The 22,238-nt window shown below is 45.0% G+C and overlaps 1 protein-coding gene across 1 annotated transcript; it reads left to right on the top strand.

Moving 5' to 3' along the window:
• Positions 1-14,742: 14,742 nt before the first annotated feature.
• LOC127348125 (cullin-1) lies at positions 14,743-20,554 on the top strand. Its single transcript, XM_051374221.2, has 18 exons — positions 14,743-14,968; positions 15,105-15,204; positions 16,031-16,216; positions 16,308-16,355; positions 16,439-16,642; positions 16,734-16,811; positions 16,994-17,083; positions 17,173-17,253; positions 17,342-17,404; positions 17,727-17,762; positions 17,833-17,919; positions 18,005-18,154; positions 18,235-18,290; positions 18,403-18,685; positions 18,820-18,963; positions 19,059-19,277; positions 19,399-19,566; positions 20,111-20,554. Exons 1-18 carry the CDS (start codon positions 14,823-14,825, stop codon positions 20,210-20,212), a joined length of 2,241 nt encoding a protein of 746 aa, XP_051230181.1. The 5' UTR covers positions 14,743-14,822; the 3' UTR covers positions 20,213-20,554.
• The last annotated feature ends 1,684 nt before the right edge of the window (positions 20,555-22,238 follow it).

Raw genomic sequence — 22,238 nt, 5'->3', positions numbered from 1 at the left:
TTTTAATGATGCACTCGCAAGAAATAGTATTTGAAGCGAAAGAGAGCATCCAGAGGCAAATTCAAAACAACTTTAAGTCTAACATGCTTCCTATGCATAGGAATCTTGTAAATAAACAAGTTCATGAAGAGCAAAGTAACAAGCATAGGAAGATAAAACAAGTGTAGCTTCAAAAATTTCAGCACATAGAGAGGTGTTTTAGTAACATGAAAATTTCTACAACCATATTTTCCTCTCTCATAATAACTTTCAGTAGCAACATGAGCAAACTCAACAATATAACTATCACATAAAGCATTCTTATCATGAGTCTCATGCATAAAATTATTACTCCCAACATAAGCATAGTTATTCTTATTAATTGTAGTAGGAGCAAATTCAACAAAGTAGCTATCATTATTATTCTCATCAAGTGTAGGAGGCATAGTATTATCATCATAAAAATTACTCTCCATAGTAGGCGGCACTAAAAGACCAATATCATTATAATCATCATAAATAGGAGGCAAAGTATCATCAAAGAAAATTTTCTCCTCAATGCTTGGGGGACTAAAAAGATCATGAAAACCAGCTTCCCCAAGCTTAGAACTTTCTATATCATTATCAACAATGGTGTTCAAAGCGTTCATACTAATATTACTACCAGCATGCAAATAAGATTCCATAGGTTTTTTAATTTTCGCATCAAACAATCCATGTTTTAAATCAGGAAATAGAATAAGAAGCTCATTGTTGTCCATTATGCCAAACTAGTGTAAACAAGAAACAAAAAGATGCAATTGCAGGATCTAAAGGAAATAGCTTTGAGCACAAACACAATGGCGCCAGAAAAGTACTTTACCTGGAACCGAAGTATGAGTGCCTTTTACCTTTCCTCCCCGGCAACGGCGCCAGAAAAGTGCTTGATGTCTACGTTCCCCCTCCTTTCCTGTAGACAGTGTTGGGCCTCCAAGAGCAGAGGTTTGTAGAACAACAGCAAGTTTCCCTTAAGTGGATACCCAAGGTTTATCGAACTCAGGGAGGAAGAGGTCAAAGATATCCCTCTCATGCAACCCTGCAACCACAAAGCAAGAAGTCTCTTGTGTTCCCAACACACCAAATAGGTGCACTAGTTCGGCGAAGAGATAGTGAAATACAGGTGGTATGAATATATATGAGCAGTAGCAACGGTGCCAGACAATAGCTTGCTGGCGTGTAGTTGATGGTGGTAGTATTGCAGCAGTAGTAACACAGTAAAACAGTAAACAAGCAGCGATAGCAGTATTTAGGAGCAAGGCCTAGGGATTACACTTTCACTAGTGAACACTCTCAACATTGATCACATAACAGAACAGATAAATGCATACTCTACACTTTTGTTGGATGATGAACACATTGCGTAGGATTACACGAACCCTCAATGCCGGAGTTAACAAGCTCCACAATAATGCTCATGTTTTAGTAACCTTTAGTGTAAGATAGATCAACAGACTAAACCGAGTACTAGCATAGCATGCACACTGTCACCTTCATGCATATGTAGGAGGAATAGATCACATCAATAATATCATAGCAATAGTTAACTCCATAATCTACAAGAGATCATGATCATAGCATAAACCAAGTACTAACACGGTGCACACACTGTCACCTTTACACACGTGCAGGAGGAATAGAACTACTTTAATAACACATCACTAGAGTAGCACATAGATAGTAGTGATACAAAACTCAGATGAATCTCAATCATGTAAAGCAGCTCATGAGATCATTGTATTGAAGTACATGGAGATATATGAACCACATAGCTACCGGTACAGCCCCGAGCCTCGATGGAGAACTACTCCCTCCTCATGGGAGCAGCAGCGGTGATGAAGATGGCGGTGGAGATGGCAGCGGTGTCGATGGAGAAGCCTTCCGGGGGCACTTCCCCGCTCCGGCAGGGTGCCGGAACAGAGATCCTGTCCCCCAGATCTTGGCTTCGCGATGGCGGCGGCTCTGGAAGGTTTTCGTGGGTTTCGTCAATTGGTGTAGGGTTTTCTGATCCAGGGGCTTCTTATAGGCGAAGAGGCGGCGCAGGAAGGTCGAAGGGGGGCCCACACCCTAGGGGGGCGCGCCCCCCCCCTAGGCCGCGCCGGGGTGTGGTGTGGTGGCCCTGCCACCCTTCTCTGGCGGTTCTCGTGTGTTCTGGATGCTTCCGGGTAAAATAGGAACCTGGGCGTTGATTTCGTCCGATTCCGAGAATATTTCGTTACTAGGATTTCTGAAACCAAAAACAGCAGAAACAGAACTGCACTTCGGCATCTTGTTAATAGGTTAGTTCCAGAAAATGCATGAATATGACATAAAGTGTGCATAAAACATGTAGATAACATCAATAATGTGGCATGGAACATAAGAAATTATCGATACGTCGGAGACGTATCAGAGGTTCATAATGATGATCAAGATGATGGAGTAGATGTTTCAAGCACGCCACAAGTGGAGCCTAGCTCAACTCAAGCCGAACCATCAAGTGCAACTCAAGAACCATCCTCTACTCAAGATGAGTCTCAATCCGAAGAACAAGAAGAAGATCCTCATTCCATGGAGCAAGATCATGATGATGATCACGAAACATCCTCAACTCATGATCAAGCTCAAGTGGTCCCTCATGATCAAGTACTAGCAAGAGATGAATTCATTGATCATGAAGGAACCGTTCGGAAGATCAAGGCCGCTACAAGGGCAAGTGACATGAAAGTGGATCAAGTCCTTGGGAGCATCTCAAGAGGAGTGGTAACTCGTAGACACCATGCATTACTTATCACTTATTGTCAACATCATGCTTTTGTGTCTAGTTTTGAACCACTTAAGGTACATGAAGCCTTGGACGATCCGGATTGGGTAATTGCCATGCAAGAAGAATTGGAGTGTTTCACTCGTAATGAAGTATGGTCTCTAGTTGAGAGACCCAAGGATCATCGCATCAATGTCATTGGGACCAAATGGGTATTCAAGAACAAGCAAGATGAGAATGGCATTGTTATACGAAACAAAGCAAGGTTAGTGGCGCAAGGGTTTGCCCAAATAGAAGGTATGGATTTTGAGGATACCTTTGCGCTGCAGAGTCTGCCTTGAAGCTATTCGTCTTTTGCTTGCATTTGCATCTTTCCACAATTTCAAATTATATCAAATGGATGTGAAAAGTGCATTTTTGAATGGTCCCCTAAAAGAAACCGCATATGTGGCTCAACCCCCGGGTTTCGAAGACCCATGCCGACCCAACCACGTGTATTTACTCCATAAGGCACTCTACGGTCTCAAGCAAGCTCCACGTGCTTGGTATGAGTTCCTTAGGGATTTCTTACTACATGATGGGTTTTGCATGGGTATGGTCGATTCCACCCTTTTCACCAAGCGGGTTAAAGGGGGTGGCCTCTTTATATGTCAAATATATGTTGATGATATTATCTTTGGTGGAACTAACCCCAATCATAACAAAGCTTTTGAGCTATTGATGACTAGGAAATTTGAGATGTCCATGATGGGAGAGTTGAAGTTCTTTCTAGGCTTCCAAGTGAGGCAACTTGCAAAAGGCACCTTCATCTCTCAAGAAAAGTATGCGAAGGACATGCTCAAGAAATTCAACATGACCAATGCGAGTCCAATGAAGACACCCATGCCCATAAAGGGGCAACTTGGTTCATGTGACGGTGAGAAGGATGTGGACATAAAGGTATACCGCTCCATGATAGGATCCTTGCTCTACCTTTGTGCCTCTAGGCCGGATATCATGCTAAGTGTAGGGATGTGTGCTCGTTTTCAATCCGCTCCCAAGGAGAGCCATTTAGTGGCGGTCAAACGGATACTAAGATACCTTGTTCTCACTCCTACTCTCGGGCTATGGTATCCAAAGGGGTCAACCTTTGAACTCATTGGCTATTCGGATTCCGATTGGGCCGGTGATAAGGTTGATCGGAAGTCTACCTCCGGGGCTTGCCAATTTATTGGCCGGTCATTGGTGAGTTGGTCATCCAAGAAACAAAACTCCACCGCCCTATCCACCGCCGAAGCCGAATACATATCCGCGGCATCTTGTTGCACTCAATTGTTATGGATGAAGCAAACCTTGAAAGACTATGGTGTGTCTCTTGGTACGGTGCCTCTTCTTTGTGACAATGAAAGTGCAATAAAGATCGCCAATAACCCGGTTCAACATTGTCGCACCAAACATATTGACATTCGCCATCACTTCCTACGTGATCATGTTGCCAATAAGGATATTGATCTCACTCATGTGGGAACAACCTACCAATTGGCGGATATTTTCACTAAGCCTTTGGATGAAGCCCGCTTTGTTAACTTGAGAGGAGAACTTGGTATTCTTGATCCTAAAAACTTGGATTGATTAACTTCTTGCACTACATTCTTGCATTTATCTTGCTATCTAGCTTAGAGGCATAGCACATATGGGGATAGTCATCTTACCATGTCTTGGTATGATGCATACCTATGTGTGCAACATAAATAGACCCAATGTCATTATATGGACCCAAGCATGTCTCTTCGCGGTCACATGACATTTGCGCTTTCACATAGGGGGAGTAATCCCCCGCCCCTCATTGAGCCTCCATTACACTTTGATTTGACTATATAAGGCCCAATGATCTTATTGCGAGCATCATTTCCAAAATGACTTATGATTCTTGATATACACTTCGAATCATGCCCATTGTTGCTATTCACATCTTGTTTGGATTTTTTTTTCTCTCCAATGGGTATGCCTAGAGAACTTTGTGTTTCCAACCCCATGTCTATGCTCATCTCATCATCATCTATCTATCTATATGTATATGTCATCATTTGAGCACTCACACACATTTACACACAACATAGGGGCAAAAACGAGGCAAAATGAGACAATTCTGGGCTGGCCGGTCCCTGGCCCGGTCGGACCGGGTCCCTGACCGGATTGTCCGGTGGACCGGGCGGCAACCGGGGCCTGGGCCGGGTCAGCCGGTCACCAGCCCGGTCTGACCGGACTCCTGATCGGTCGCGCAGCCTCCTATATATTGGGGAAGGGATACCCCTTGGGGTCATCTTCCCCATTGTTCCCCAATCTCCAACCTCCATGGCCGGCGCCCTGACCATCTCCACCACAGCCTAGGTCTTTCCCACCACTAGTTCCTCCCCAAACTTCACCCAACCGTAGATCGGGGTCTCTCAAGCTTCTTCACCGAGGGATTTGGTCCTTCTCGAGTTCGTTTGGGAGATCTTGGGGATTTGGCCCTCAAGCCCTCTTCACGTGTTCTTCTTGCTCACTTGGGCAACAAGGACAATGTCATCTCACGTGTTCTTCGCCTGGACCTCCCACTATCTCTGGGATGTACTACTCCTATCTGGTACTTGCCAAGCTGTTCCGTGAGAACCTCATCAGCAAGTCTGGCGACCACAGTGAAGTCCGGAACTATCACCTCAACTTGATGTACTATTGTCATCCTGACAGGGTAAGGAAGATTGATGGCTGTAATCTTATCTACTGTGAACTGAAGAGAGCAATTATGGACCGCATGACTCCCAACTACGCCCAGTATGTTCAGCGGCTCATCAACTACATTGTTCCCGCTCCTCGGAACGCTATTGGTGAAAAAGTCATCATGGATCCATTCAGGTTCCCCATTCAGGAGGCCACTCGTTCAGACGTTCCCTCCATGACGCCCACCACTGAGCGCCGTTCCAAGGCACACCATGATCATGATGCTAGCTCCAGTCACTCTCGGCGCTCCCAGCATGGGGCCGCTCGATTCTTCACATGCATGCTCCAAATGTGCAAGAACAGCAATGATGTTGCACATCAGACCCTTTCTATGACCCAGGAGACAAGGAGGCGCCAGAATGAATTCATGGCCTCAAGGAACCACCCTGTTCCTCCTCCTGGACCTGAGATGGAGCCCGTGATAGCACCTCAGTGGGAGATGCCTCTTCTTACCGATGAGATGCTCCAGAACTTCGACTTCTCCGTGTACGCTCATGGTGCTCTTCCTACTAGGACTGCTCGTGCTCCCACTCCTACTGCTGATGATGCTGATGATGATGCGGGTGATGATGATGCACGCGAGAGCTCCTCCTCGCTTGGGTTTGGTCACTACTGATGGGTGCGATAGCATCTCTCCTCTTTTCTTCGCCTTTTTGGTGTTCCGATGCCAAAGGGGGAGAAGAGAGTAGAGTCTAGACCACGGGGTTCTTTGATTGCCACAAGCCATGGGAGTTGCTTTATTTGGATTTTATATGGCTTGTGCTTGTTTACTTTGAGTTTTTCAAGAACCATTTGCTATTTCCAATAATTCGTGTATGGATGTGTATGGACGACTATTATGTGTGCTACTCTATGTTAGGATGATTATGCTATGCTTATATATCTTGATATGCACATCTCCATACCATGCTTGTTTCCTAAAGATATTGGGGGAGCTTCTCATGTTTCACAAAATGGTGCACTTTGCATTCAAACGCAAATTCTCCAAGTGCACACATTATGGGGGAGCTTTCGTAATATCTTATATGGAATCAAGGTTTAGAGCTTATCATAATATCTATTTGTGACTCTAGCTCGGTTTGTCATCGTATACCAAAAAGGGGGAGATTGTAAGGGTATTTCACCCTTATCCATTATTTTGGTAACGATGACACCGTAATAAAGTATTTGGCCTAATATGTTCTTAAGGATAATCTCAGGTATTAGGCAATGAGGCATAAATGGTGTATCAAAGGAACAAGAAGGCTAAAGGAGACCCCCCACTTCAACAACAATTGAAAAGGGGTCTACAGCAGAAATCCGGTCTGCAGCCCGGTCCAACCGGGCTAGCAACCGGCCTGTCCGGCGCATAGCTCGGTCAACCGGTCGCCAACCGGGGAAGTCCGGCGCACGACCCGGTCGGCCGGTCGCCAACCGGGCTCTTCACCAGAACACAGCAAATCCGGTTGCCGACCGGTCAACCGGCCTACGGACCGGCGAGTCCGGCGCACGGCCCGGTCGACCGGTCGCCAACCGGGCGCCAACCGGCCGCCAACCGGAGGAGCTCCAGGACCAGCAAAAGGCGTCCGGTCACTGGTCCGGTCTGACCGGCCTCACCACCGGGCTGTCCGGTCAGGTCTTGGTCAAACCGGGTTTGTCGAGGAAAAGCTGAGGTGGCAAGTGGCAACGGCCATATTTCGAAGAACACTATAAATAGCCCTTCTCCTACCTCTAGACAGTTAGGCACTACACTACAAGCTGTTCTTGAGCTCTCTCTCTCTTACTCCATTGCTAGAAACACCAAAAGCCTCAGATCTCCCTCCTCCTCCACCCAAACTCAAATCCCTCCGGGGAATCGTTAGAGGAGGACCCGATCTACCGTTCTACCAAGCCAAATCTCATTCCCCCTTGTATTTATTGAGAAGCTTGCTTCCTAGGGTTCCTTGAAAACCCTAGGTGGGCAAGAGGAGTCCGGAAGCATCCGGGCTGTGGATTTGCTCCGGGCAAGATTGTGAAGGTTTGGAGGCTACCTCAAAGTCTACCACAAGTGAGTGAGCTATTCCTTCGTGGGATAGGCTCCGGAGAATAGGGTGAGCCTTCGTGGCACGGGGAATTCTTCGTGGGACCTCCACTCCTCCAAACGTGACGTACCTTGTTGCAAAGTAAGGGAACACGGGAATACATCCTCGTCTCCGCGTGCTATCGGTTATCTCTAAACCGAACTCCTTACTTGTGATTTAACTGCCTGTGAGAGCCTTCGTGCTTGAGTTAGTTGTATCCTCATATAGGTTGCCTCACCTAGTTTGCATTAGGCCCACCTTTATATTCCGCAAAGCCTAATATTGCAAAGAAAGAATTAAAATCTGTAGAAACCTATTCACCCCCTCTAGGTTTACCATCTCTATACTTTCAAAAATAATATTAGAGTATTGAGCAGAAGAATTATCTTGATTCTTTGTATTTGAATCAAAAAAATGGAAAATTTAAGCTAATGCACAATTCTACAAGATCATAGGACAAAAATATCGACTACCATACCGAATTTCAGCGACTGACAACAGGCCAAAATATCGGTCACCAGAGTGAAAATCGGACGAAATAATGGCTCCCAGAAAATCGGCCGATATAACGGTGCCGCAATAAATTAGCCTATATGCTAAAATCTTATCGGTTACCGCCCGATTCACGATAAATCGACCTATAAATCTATATCTCGGCCGATTTTTTGAACAGTGTCTAGAACTAATGATGGTGGTAGTTCATGGCGAGGTTAGTGTTCAAGCATTTCAGTGTAAATTCAGTTAAGTTTGATCGGGATTTATTTTGAACTGAGTTTATACAGATACGAATAATCTCATCACCCATGAAAAAGTGCAGTACAATCTGCATAACCCTAAGGGCGTGTCAGCGACTTAGAGCATGTACAACGATCTGACCTTAACAATGACATGTTAATCTTCTATCAGAGGTTCATAATGATGATCAAGATGATGGAGTAGATGTTTCAAGCACGCCACAAGTGGAGCCTAGCTCAACTCAAGCCGAACCATCAAGTGCAACTCAAGAACCATCCTCTACTCAAGATGAGTCTCAATCCGAAGAACAAGAAGAAGATCCTCATTCCATGGAGCAAGATCATGATGATGATCACGAAACATCCTCAACTCATGATCAAGCTCAAGTGGTCCCTCAAGATCAAGTACTAGCAAGAGATGAATTCATTGATCATGAAGGAACCGTTCGGAAGATCAAGGCCGCTACAAGGGCAAGTGACATGAAAGTGGATCAAGTCCTTGGGAGCATCTCAAGAGGAGTGGTAACTCGTAGACACCATGCATTACTTATCACTTATTGTCAACATCATGCTTTTGTGTCTAGTTTTGAACCACTTAAGGTACATGAAGCCTTGGACGATCCGGATTGGGTAATTGCCATGCAAGAAGAATTGGAGTGTTTCACTCGTAATGAAGTATGGTCTCTAGTTGAGAGACCCAAGGATCATCGCATCAATGTCATTGGGACCAAATGGGTATTCAAGAACAAGCAAGATGAGAATGGCATTGTTATACGAAACAAAGCAAGGTTAGTGGCGCAAGGGTTTGCCCAAATAGAAGGTATGGATTTTGAGGATACCTTTGCGCCAGAGTCTGCCTTGAAGCTATTCGTCTTTTGCTTGCATTTGCATCTTTCCACAATTTCAAATTATATCAAATGGATGTGAAAAGTGCATTTTTGAATGGTCCCCTAAAAGAAACCGCATATGTGGCTCAACCCCCGGGTTTCGAAGACCCATGCCGACCCAACCACGTGTATTTACTCCATAAGGCACTCTACGGTCTCAAGCAAGCTCCACGTGCTTGGTATGAGTTCCTTAGGGATTTCTTACTACATGATGGGTTTTGCATGGGTATGGTCGATTCCACCCTTTTCACCAAGCGGGTTAAAGGGGGTGGCCTCTTTATATGTCAAATATATGTTGATGATATTATCTTTGGTGGAACTAACCCCAATCATAACAAAGCTTTTGAGCTATTGATGACTAGGAAATTTGAGATGTCCATGATGGGAGAGTTGAAGTTCTTTCTAGGCTTCCAAGTGAGGCAACTTGCAAAAGGCACCTTCATCTCTCAAGAAAAGTATGCGAAGGACATGCTCAAGAAATTCAACATGACCAATGCGAGTCCAATGAAGACACCCATGCCCATAAAGGGGCAACTTGGTTCATGTGACGGTGAGAAGGATGTGGACATAAAGGTATACCGCTCCATGATAGGATCCTTGCTCTACCTTTGTGCCTCTAGGCCGGATATCATGCTAAGTGTAGGGATGTGTGCTCGTTTTCAATCCGCTCCCAAGGAGAGCCATTTAGTGGCGGTCAAACGGATACTAAGATACCTTGTTCTCACTCCTACTCTCGGGCTATGGTATCCAAAGGGGTCAACCTTTGAACTCATTGGCTATTCGGATTCCGATTGGGCCGGTGATAAGGTTGATCGGAAGTCTACCTCCGGGGCTTGCCAATTTATTGGCCGGTCATTGGTGAGTTGGTCATCCAAGAAACAAAACTCCACCGCCCTATCCACCGCCGAAGCCGAATACATATCCGCGGCATCTTGTTGCACTCAATTGTTATGGATGAAGCAAACCTTGAAAGACTATGGTGTGTCTCTTGGTACGGTGCCTCTTCTTTGTGACAATGAAAGTGCAATAAAGATCGCCAATAACCCGGTTCAACATTGTCGCACCAAACATATTGACATTCGCCATCACTTCCTACGTGATCATGTTGCCAATAAGGATATTGATCTCACTCATGTGGGAACAACCTACCAATTGGCGGATATTTTCACTAAGCCTTTGGATGAAGCCCGCTTTGTTAACTTGAGAGGAGAACTTGGTATTCTTGATCCTAAAAACTTGGATTGATTAACTTCTTGCACTACATTCTTGCATTTATCTTGCTATCTAGCTTAGAGGCATAGCACATATGGGGATAGTCATCTTACCATGTCTTGGTATGATGCATACCTATGTGTGCAACATAAATAGACCCAATGTCATTATATGGACCCAAGCATGTCTCTTCGCGGTCACATGACATTTGCGCTTTCACATAGGGGGAGTAATCCCCCGCCCCTCATTGAGCCTCCATTACACTTTGATTTGACTATATAAGGCCCAATGATCTTATTGCGAGCATCATTTCCAAAATGACTTATGATTCTTGATATACACTTCGAATCATGCCCATTGTTGCTATTCACATCTTGTTTGGATTTTTTTTCTCTCCAATGGGTATGCCTAGAGAACTTTGTGTTTCCAACCCCATGTCTATGCTCATCTCATCATCATCTATCTATCTATATGTATATGTCATCATTTGAGCACTCACACACATTTACACACAACATAGGGGCAAAAACGAGGCAAAATGAGACAATTCTGGGCTGGCCGGTCCCTGGCCCGGTCGGACCGGGTCCCTGACCGGATTGTCCGGTGGACCGGGCGGCAACCGGGGCCTGGGCCGGGTCAGCCGGTCACCAGCCCGGTCTGACCGGACTCCTGACCGGTCGCGCAGCCTCCTATATATTGGGGAAGGGATACCCCTTGGGGTCATCTTCCCCATTGTTCCCCAATCTCCAACCTCCATGGCCGGCGCCCTGACCATCTCCACCACAGCCTAGGTCTTTCCCACCACTAGTTCCTCCCCAAACTTCACCCAACCGTAGATCGGGGTCTCTCAAGCTTCTTCACCGAGGGATTTGGTCCTTCTCGAGTTCGTTTGGGAGATCTTGGGGATTTGGCCCTCAAGCCCTCTTCACGTGTTCTTCTTGCTCACTTGGGCAACAAGGACAATGTCATCTCACGTGTTCTTCGCCTGGACCTCCCACTATCTCTGGGATGTACTACTCCTATCTGGTACTTGCCAAGCTGTTCCGTGAGAACCTCATCAGCAAGTCTGGCGACCACAGTGAAGTCCGGAACTATCACCTCAACTTGATGTACTATTGTCATCCTGACAGGGTAAGGAAGATTGATGGCTGTAATCTTATCTACCGTGGAATCGAAGAGAGCAATTATGGACCGCATGACTCCCAACTACGCCCAGTATGTTCAGCGGCTCATCAACTACATTGTTCCCGCTCCTCGGAACGCTATTGGTGAAAAAGTCATCATGGATCCATTCAGGTTCCCCATTCAGGAGGCCACTCGTTCAGACGTTCCCTCCATGACGCCCACCACTGAGCGCCGTTCCAAGGCACACCATGATCATGATGCTAGCTCCAGTCACTCTCGGCGCTCCCAGCATGGGGCCGCTCGATTCTTCACATGCATGCTCCAAATGTGCAAGAACAGCAATGATGTTGCACATCAGACCCTTTCTATGACCCAGGAGACACGGAGGCGCCAGAATGAATTCATGGCCTCAAGGAACCACCCTGTTCCTCCTCCTGGACCTGAGATGGAGCCCGTGATAGCACCTCAGTGGGAGATGCCTCTTCTTACCGATGAGATGCTCCAGAACTTCGACTTCTCCGTGTACGCTCATGGTGCTCTTCCTACTAGGACTGCTCGTGCTCCCACTCCTACTGCTGATGATGCTGATGATGATGCGGGTGATGATGATGCACGCGAGAGCTCCTCCTCGCTTGGGTTTGGTCACTACTGATGGGTGCGATAGCATCTCTCCTCTTTTCTTCGCCTTTTTGGTGTTCCGATGCCAAAGGGGGAGAAGAGAGTAGAGTCTAGACCACGGGGTTCTTTGATTGCCACAAGCCATGGGAGTTGCTTTATTTGGATTTTATATGGCTTGTGCTTGTTTACTTTGAGTTTTTCAAGAACCATTTGCTATTTCCAATAATTCGTGTATGGATGTGTATGGACGACTATTATGTGTGCTACTCTATGTTAGGATGATTATGCTATGCTTATATATCTTGATATGCACATCTCCATACCATGCTTGTTTCCTAAAGATATTGGGGGAGCTTCTCATGTTTCACAAAATGGTGCACTTTGCATTCAAACGCAAATTCTCCAAGTGCACACATTATGGGGGAGCTTTCGTAATATCTTATATGGAATCAAGGTTTAGAGCTTATCATAATATCTATTTGTGACTCTAGCTCGGTTTGTCATCGTATACCAAAAAGGGGGAGATTGTAAGGGTATTTCACCCTTATCCATTATTTTGGTAACGATGACACCGTAATAAAGTATTTGGCCTAATATGTTCTTAAGGATAATCTCAGGTATTAGGCAATGAGGCATAAATGGTGTATCAAAGGAACAAGAAGGCTAAAGGAGACCCCCCACTTCAACAACAATTGAAAAGGGGTCTACAGCAGAAATCCGGTCTGCAGCCCGGTCCAACCGGGCTAGCAACCGGCCTGTCCGGCGCATAGCTCGGTCAACCGGTCGCCAACCGGGGAAGTCCGGCGCACGACCCGGTTGGCCGGGCGCCAACCGGGCTCTTCACCGTAACACAAAGAATCCGGTTGCCGACCGGTCAACCGGCCTACGGACCGGCGAGTCCGGCGCACGTCGGCCGACTGTCGCCAACCGGGCGCCAACCGCCGCCAACCGGAGGAGCTCCAGGACCAGCAAAAGGCGTCCGGTCACCGGTCCGGTCTCGACTGCCTCACCACCGGCTGTCCGGCTCAGGTCTTGGCCAAACCGGGTTTGTCGAGGAAAAGCCGAGGTGGCAAGTGGCAACGGCCATATTTCGAAGAACACTATAAATAGCCCTTCTCCTACCTCTAGACAGTTAGGCACTACACTACAAGCTGTTCTTGAGCTCTCTCTCTCTTACTCCATTGCTAGAAACACCAAAAGCCTCAGATCTCCCTCCTCCTCCACCCAAACTCAAATCCCTCCGGGGAATCGTTAGAGGAGGACCCGATCTACCGTTCTACCAAGCCAAATCTCATTCCCCCTTGTATTCATTGAGAAGCTTGCTTCCTAGGGTTCCTTGAAAACCCTAGGTGGGCAAGAGGAGTCCGGAAGCATCCGGGCTGTGGATTTGCTCCGGGCAAGATTGTGAAGGTTTGGAGGCTACCTCAAAGTCTACCACAAGTGAGTGAGCTATTCCTTCGTGGGATAGGCTCCGGAGAATAGGGTGAGCCTTCGTGGCACGGGGAATTCTTCGTGGGACCTCCACTCCTCCAAACGTGACGTACCTTGTTGCAAAGTAAGGGAACACGGGAATACATCCTCGTCTCCGCGTGCTATCGGTTATCTCTAAACCGAACTCCTTACTTGTGATTTAACTGCCTGTGAGAGCCTTCGTGCTTGAGTTAGTTGTATCCTCATATAGGTTGCCTCACCTAGTTTGCATTAGGCCCACCTTTATATTCCGCAAAGCCTAATATTGCAAAGAAAGAATTAAAATCTGTAGAAACCTATTCACCCCCTCTAGGTTTACCATCTCTATACTTTCAAAAATAATATTAGAGTATTGAGCAGAAGAATTATCTTGATTCTTTGTATTTGAATCAAAAAAATGGAAAATTTAAGCTAATGCACAATTCTACAAGATCATAGGACAAAAATATCGACTACCATACCGAATTTCAGCGACTGACAACAGGCCAAAATATCGGTCACCAGAGTGAAAATCGGACGAAATAATGGCTCCCAGAAAATCGGCCGATATAACGGTGCCGCAATAAATTAGCCTATATGCTAAAATCTTATCGGTTACCGCCCGATTCACGATAAATCGACCTATAAATCTATATCTCGGCCGATTTTTTGAACAGTGTCTAGAACTAATGATGGTGGTAGTTCATGGCGAGGTTAGTGTTCAAGCATTTCAGTGTAAATTCAGTTAAGTTTGATCGGGATTTATTTTGAACTGAGTTTATACAGATACGAATAATCTCATCACCCATGAAAAAGTGCAGTACAATCTGCATAACCCTAAGGGCGTGTCAGCGACTTAGAGCATGTACAACGATCTGACCTTAACAATGACATGTTAATCTTCTATCAGAGTTGTAATCCATGTTTGACTCGCCGAACCGACCTGCACCCGTGGGAAAGAGAAGTAGTTGTGCTTGATACGAATACGACCCCCTCTACGTACACACCTCATCCCAGCCGTCCACCCTCAAATCGGACGGCCCAAATCTCCCGTGGAAACGGAAGCGAACCTTGGTCCCGTCAAACCGTCCGTCGTACGCCAGACGGAGTCCCTCCTGGCTCCTCATAATAACCTGCATCTCCCCTCTCTCTTCTCCCCAAACGACACAAACCCCACGCGGCGACAGAACCCAGCCTCCTCCTCCAGTCCTCCTCTAGGGTTTGCGGCCGCCGGCGGGCTCTAGCGGCGGCGGCGGCGGCGATGGCGGGCCAGGGGCAGGACCGCAAGACGATCGATCTGGAGGAAGGATGGGCCTACATGGAGGGCGGCATCGGCAAGCTCGTCAACATCCTCGAGGGCAAGAACGAGCCGCAGTTCAACTCCGAGAACTACATGATGCTCTACACGTAAGCCCCCCCGCCTCTTCCCACGCCGCCGGCCCCGCCTTCTAACTCTGCCGGCCCGATTCGATCCGATCCGTTGCTGATCTAGGGTTTCCGCCTCCCCTCGCCCGCCCTGATTTGTTTTCGTCTGTTGGCGCAGGACGATATACAACATGTGCACGCAGAAGCCGCCCAACGACTACTCGCAGCAGCTCTACGACAAGTACCGCGAGGCCTTCGAGAAGTACATCCGAGACGCGGTCAGCTGCTGGTTCCCCTTCCCCCTGTTTTTTGTTTTTGTTACTGTTATGCCGGTGCTGTTGGTTCTCTGGTCCAGCGAATCGACGCGAATCTGACTAGGGTTTGCTTTCTGTTTCGAACGTGCACCTATGGTTGTGGTACTACTGGCTGCGAATGATTAGACTATGGTCTTTCGATTTATATCTACTAACGCACGGTCAGACCCTGTCAAAAATCGTTCCTTGACTATTTGAAACAAGCCGACTCCCAGTACCTAGTAAGTAGTAGGTTTTGTTCAGCTAGATTTGCGTGGATGCATCAGCAAGTTTGCTTTTTTACTTGACAATGTGCTATGTTTGTCAGTTTAGCTATGCCCCCTCCTTTTTGGACCAAAGCTGTTATAGAATTTCTTTTGCCATCCTAGATAGAAGCTATAAAAGTGAAACCTGTATTGCACAACAGTTTGCAGTGTTTTCCTTGCTTAATTTCTTGAGATGAATATTACTTTTCTTGCATTGTACAAGCTGGAAACAATGGCCCTTGATAGGTGCATGATAACGCAAACTGTTAGTTCTATACTATCTCGTCATGCATGCTGATTTATGAAAGTAACTTGTATTCTTACATAAATCTATTGGCCTCACTTTTGTTTTCTCCTAGTAATCCATCCCTTTTGTTACTTGTGATACTGTGACGTGATTGGATGATCAGGGGATTAGGAATCCAGGGTCATAATTATGTTATGGGTTTCTGACATAAGTCACCAACATCCAACTTTTTCTCCAATTATGTCGTACTCATTGTGTTATCCTGTTTTCACGGTTTAACTTGTTCAAATTACTACAGGTCTTGCCAGCAATAAAAGAGCAGCATGATGAGTATATGCTAAAACAGCTAAACGTAAGGTGGAAGAACCATAAAGTCATGGTTCGCTGGCTTTCACGTTTCTTCCATTACCTTGACCGATACTTCATCACCCGGAGGTCTCTTACTCCACTTAATGATGTTGGGTTTATTTGCTTCCGAGACTTGGTAAACTGCCTTTTTCTTAACTTCATCCTCCTGTTTAGTGCACACTAAGTTTTTTTTCTCTCTCTTCTAATCAGTCAACTCATGGTAACAGATATTTCAAGAGATCAAAGGAAAGGTGAAAGATGCGGTGTTAGTTCTGGTGAGTCTTTGCATCCCTAGATGAACATATATCAAATGATTTGACAACATTTAACAGACTGTTGCGACAACTTTCTTCTGCAGATAAATCAAGAGCGTGAAGGTGAACAGATTGACAAGACCTTGCTCAAGGACGTCTTGGATATATTTGTTGAAATTGGGTTAACTACCATGGAGTTTTATGAGAATGACTTTGAAGATTTCTTGCTCAAGGATACTACAGAGTACTATTCTGTCAAGGCTCAAAACTGGATCGTTGAGGATTCTTGTCCAGATTACATGATAAAGGTACCTCAATAAGACCTTTGCCCTGCATAATATTTATGCATGTATTTCTTTTTGTTCTATGTAATAGATTTGCTGATGCCTCTTTCATTAGGCTGAGGAGTGCCTGAGAAGAGAGAAGGAGCGAGTTAGTCACTACTTGCATATTAACAGTGAGCCAAAGTTGCTGGAGGTTTGTTAAATGTTTGCTGTACCTATTCAAAACTATTTCTCCACTAGTATATCCACTATGTATTCTGAATATGCATTCATACTTTTGTAACCAGAATATTCTAATGATCTTGTTCGAGAAATGATGCAAAATAGCGCAGTCTGTGAAATAATTTTATGTAATCATCTTTCCTTTTCTTACAGAGAGTGCAAAATGAATTGCTTGCCAACTATGCAACACAACTTCTGGAGAAGGAACATTCTGGATGTTATGCATTGCTTCGGGATGACAAGGTTTGCTCAGAACAAGGCATATATATTTCTATACAGTATACATAATTATTCATGAACGCAATTGCCCACTCATTCATCTTTTGCTACAGGTGGATGATCTTAAAAGGATGTTTTCGCTCTTCTCAAAAATCACCCGTGGTCTGGAACCTGTTTCTAACATGTTCAAATCGGTATTGACTATAGTGCACATTATCTCGGCTCTCCTTTCTGTTGCTTGCAGTTCACTGTAAACTATAATTGAATTAAACACCTTTGCAGCATGTTACGAATGAGGGTACAGCTTTGGTCAAGCAAGCAGAAGATTCTGCTAGTAATAAAAAGGTGCAGTATTTGCTCCCGCCATTGCTTCATTTCTGCACTTATTTTTTATTGTGGTTCAGTTTTTGAACAATTCAATTCACACTGTAGTGTCATGTAGCTCCACTGTCCAGTGACACCATTCATTAATACTCTTAAAATAGTTGAGACCTGACTATTGGAGTTGCCAACTGGCGTTGAGATTACATCTGACATTTTGTTTAGTACTTGCGTTTGGTCTGCCTTACGATTGATGGATGAGCTCCTGCCACCTACTGGTTTAGTTGTGTCATTTGATTTATTAATTTTCTGTGAATAAGTATGCTAATATTAGTCATTTGTACAGCCAGAGAAGAAGGAGATGGTTGGAATGCAGGAACAGGTGTGTAACTCGATTTACTGCACCTCTATCACGAGATTTGTTTTTCTAATGTGTGTTATTTGCCTTTTAGGTTTTTGTCTGGAAAATCATTGCACTGCATGATAAGTATGTAGCATATGTGACAGATTGTTTCCACGGCCATACACTCTTCCACAAGGTTTGCTGGCTGATACGGTTGTATTCCATTTTGCCCGTATAGTAGTTAAAATTGCCGCCTCATCCTCAAACTTCTCTTCTTTCAGGCACTTAAAGAAGCCTTTGAGGTCTTCTGCAATAAGGGTGTCTCTGGCAGTTCGAGTGCTGAATTGCTCGCCACCTTCTGTGACAACATTCTGAAGAAAGGCTGCAGTGAAAAGCTCAGTGATGAAGCCATTGAAGATGCCCTTGAGAAGGTACACCACTGTCTTCGGATTTACTGTTATCATAAGTTTGTAGCAGAAAGAACTCTGGTTTGATAGTGAATAACTTTCAGGTGGTGCGCCTGCTTGCATACATAAGTGATAAAGACCTCTTTGCTGAGTTCTACAGGTGATTTCTTGTAACCTTACTTGGTATTTTGCCTATTTAGCCTCCATATCAGGAGGGTTTGTCTTGATTTAGATCTTAGTATTTATCTTCAAATGTGTGGAACAATTTACAGGAAGAAACTTGCAAGGAGATTGCTTTTTGACAAGAGTGCTAATGATGAACATGAAAGAAGCATCCTGACAAAGCTTAAGCAGCAGTGTGGTGGGCAGTTTACTTCAAAAATGGAAGGCATGGTTACTGACCTTACTCTTGCAAGAGATCATCAAACTAAGTTTGAAGAGTTTGTAGCTGAACATCAAGAGTTGCATCCTGGGGTAGACTTGGCTGTTACTGTCTTGACAACAGGATTCTGGCCAACCTACAAAACTTTTGAAATAAGCCTTCCTTCTGAGATGGTAAGATAACCTTTTTCTTGTGGATTTAGCAGCATGAGTTACACGTATTTGTTAACATGACAGTATGAAACCCAGGCATCAAAGCTCATCTTTATAATTTTGAAATGGAAACTTATACTTCTCAATACCTTCAGGTTAAATGTGTAGAGGTTTTCAAGGAGTTCTACCAAACAAGAACAAAGCACAGGAAGCTTACCTGGATATACTCGTTGGGAACCTGCAATATCAATGCAAAATTTGAAACCAAAACTATAGAGCTCATTGTTACAACATATCAGGTATTTTGAATTAAGTCGTATTTAGTCGCTTTGCCAAATGTGTACTTCTAAGTTGTAACCTGTCTGACATTTTGACATTCCTTTTCTTTTGGCAGGCTGCGTTGCTGTTGTTATTCAATGGAGTTGATAGGCTTAGTTACTCTGAGATTGTAACACAGCTGAACCTGTCAGATGATGATGTTGTGCGTTTGCTCCATTCTCTGTCTTGCGCTAAATACAAGATTCTTACCAAAGAGCCAGCTGGTAGATCTATTTCTCCCAATGATGTTTTCGAGTTCAATTCAAAATTTACCGACAGGATGAGAAGAATCAAGGTACTGTCCTAGTTTTTTTTTTTTTTTGGTTTCTTAGCTGTCGTACTCCCATGGGATTATAGGCCATCTGCTATCTGCAGTGATGCTTTTCTTATGATTGAATATTTGACATAATGTGCAGATACCCCTGCCTCCTGTTGATGAGAAGAAAAAGGTTGTTGAAGATGTTGACAAGGACAGGAGGTATGCAATTGATGCATCGATTGTGCGTATCATGAAAAGCCGCAAAGTCATGGCCCATACCCAGCTAGTTGCGGAATGTGTGGAGCAGCTCAGCCGCATGTTCAAGGTACTTACAGTACATTTTCTCTTCTCTACATATTTGGTTATGGAATCTAGCTCTTGCTGTTGTGGCGCATCATCAAATTCCGTATCATCATTTTTTCCTAGTTGCTCACGTGGTGTTCTGGTTGACTTTTCCTATCCATATCGATCAACTACCTTTGCCTGATGCCTGATAATTACACTCTTTAAGTTGTTTTATTATTCTACCCTCATCATGAAACAAAAGAACTGTTTGCATTTACCCACCCTTGAAAAAGGGAAGGAAAACACTAGGCATGTACTCCCTCTGTTCCAAATTAATTGACCTTATCAGCACATCTAGACATGTTTTAGTGTGAGCCAATTAATTAAAGTTGCTACTGTTGCTGATGAAGTAGCTCATTATATATAAAAATAGTTGTATGACCAAACTACCTGGAGTGACATAGCTACTGTAGCCGTTTATGGTTTTGTAGAGTGCTTATTTGTTTTGATATTTTGGTTGGTTTGGAACTAGCAGATGTTTAGCCTGAACTGTTTGTCCTAACCTGATTTTGTGCCCACTGCAGCCCGACTTCAAAGCAATCAAGAAGCGGATTGAGGATCTCATCACCAGGGACTACCTGGAGCGTGACAAGGACAACGCCAACACATACAGATATCTGGCTTGATTGGTATCTGGGGGCAGGTTCGGGGGCAGCTGGCGTGTGGCGTTCATGATATGCTCCAGTGACTTTGCTGCGATGATGCAGCTTACTTTGGGGATTTCTGTCGTGTGCCAGTTGCTACCTTCCTGGGCTGGTCTCATTTTGTACATGGGGGTCGTTGGATAGGAGCCTATCGAGATACTAGTAGGCAAATCAGGATCGGTGGAGGCAAACTCTTTACCGCTTAACGTGCCTTCCCTTGCAGTGCTATTTATATATCTTAGTACTCGCCACTTGACCTAGTTAACTTGTTTGCCACGCTTATGCTTTGCCGTGAAAAGTTTCTACGGGCTTCTCTTGATGGCATTTCCTGTGGTTATCATGCTGTGGTTACTTGTCCACCAAAATTCCTGTAAGTTTGTGCTGTTTGCCGCTCTATGCTCTCAAGGTTCTGCTGGCCTGTGGTTCCTCGAGCGGTTCCGTTTTAGCATACATGTCAGTGCCTTAATGCTTCATGTTGTAGCTGGACGGTGGCGCTAAGTCGGTGATTGTGTTTGGCTGAGGAATTATCCTGTCGTTACAGACCTAGGAATAGCATTGCTACCGTTCTCCCTCCTGATCGCTGCCCTTTGATACTCACCATCCATGAATCCTTCCTCTGCCGTCAAGCCTGCCTCTCGCACCTTGCTGGATTTCTCACAAAATCTTTGTCTGCCCCCTCCCCAAGTCCTGGAGTGCTGCCATCACATGCGCCACCACTCCTCTCTGCCGCTGTCTTTCTTCCCAATGCTCCTCACCCTCCCCTCTCGCCCTTGATGCGACCCCACACATGCTGCCTGCTAGTGAGCTTGGCAGCGCTGCCGTGGAGGCTGGGGGCGCCACGGCCAGTCCTCACCACCATTGAAGGTCTGAGACGCCCTCGACCGCTGAATCTGCAAGCCAAGTTTTCCACGAGGTGGTCTCCTCTCTCCGATCTGCCGTCCGCCATACTCTAGGTTGAACCGGCTGGAGCCTGGAGGTATGGTCTCCTCTGATTTCTCCCTTCCCATCTTTGCCTTTTCTGTAATTATATGGTCTAGCACAAGCTGTTGGACTGAATGTTTTTAGTGGACTGTGCGTGTAATTTCGCATGTTTTGGTCTACCCAAGATTTGAGTGCATATTTGTGGTGATCATTGATTCATAAAAAGCTTGAGTGAGCATAAAGTAAAGAAGATAAATGTAAGGCTTCATCGTTAATGATAAAAGGTTGCTATAATTTAGTGTACCTAGACTCACCGAGCTAATACTGTCACCAAAGCAAACAAAATTTCAGAAGTAGCTGGTACTGCCATTTATTTCATTCCAGTATGAAGTCAAGGATTCCTAGAACCACAAATATGTATGAAGTCAAGGATTCCTAGAACCATTAGCAGGTGTCCAATATTACCTAAAGACACTTAATTTATGGCCTAAAATTTTGAGCAACTTTGAACCGCAAAAATACTTTACTCTTATGCAAAGTATGCCATTTCAGTTCTGATTATTGCAACATGATACATGGTGGTGAACTTGTTCATGTAGCCCAATCATTATGCCTTACTGAAAAACAAAACACAAGTATACTTGGTTAGTTTCATCTCTTTCGCAGTTCTTGTCGAATTGAGTCTAGCTGGTTTCTTATCTTTACTAATATACGGGGATAGGTGGTGTTGGTAGGTAAAAAAACCGGGCCAAATTATTTCCTGTCAAAAAAACCTGCTAGATTTGCCTTCCGATCTACCTTTAGATTCGAAATAATAACCAGGACCGATCGGCCTTCACGCGTGAAAAAACCCAGGACCCAAAGGCCTTTGTATGCTTCGTTCGTACAAACAACAACAACGGTAGGTGTTCCTTTTGCTCGTCGTTGAGACTTTCCTCTCGTCGTGAAGGAGTTGGCATCGAACTCCGATTCCTACCAAATCTATCGTGTCGTCCAAGAAAAACTCCAAGTCGATCGCTCGATCGTGTTTAGGTAAGGTTCTTTCTCGTTCTATAAAAAATAGCAGATGGCACCGGTATTACCGGCT

This window comes from Lolium perenne, chromosome 1, assembly GCF_019359855.2.
Source record: "Lolium perenne isolate Kyuss_39 chromosome 1, Kyuss_2.0, whole genome shotgun sequence".
Taxonomy (NCBI): Eukaryota; Viridiplantae; Streptophyta; class Magnoliopsida; order Poales; family Poaceae; genus Lolium; species Lolium perenne.
This window is presented reverse-complemented; position numbering and strand designations above follow the sequence as displayed.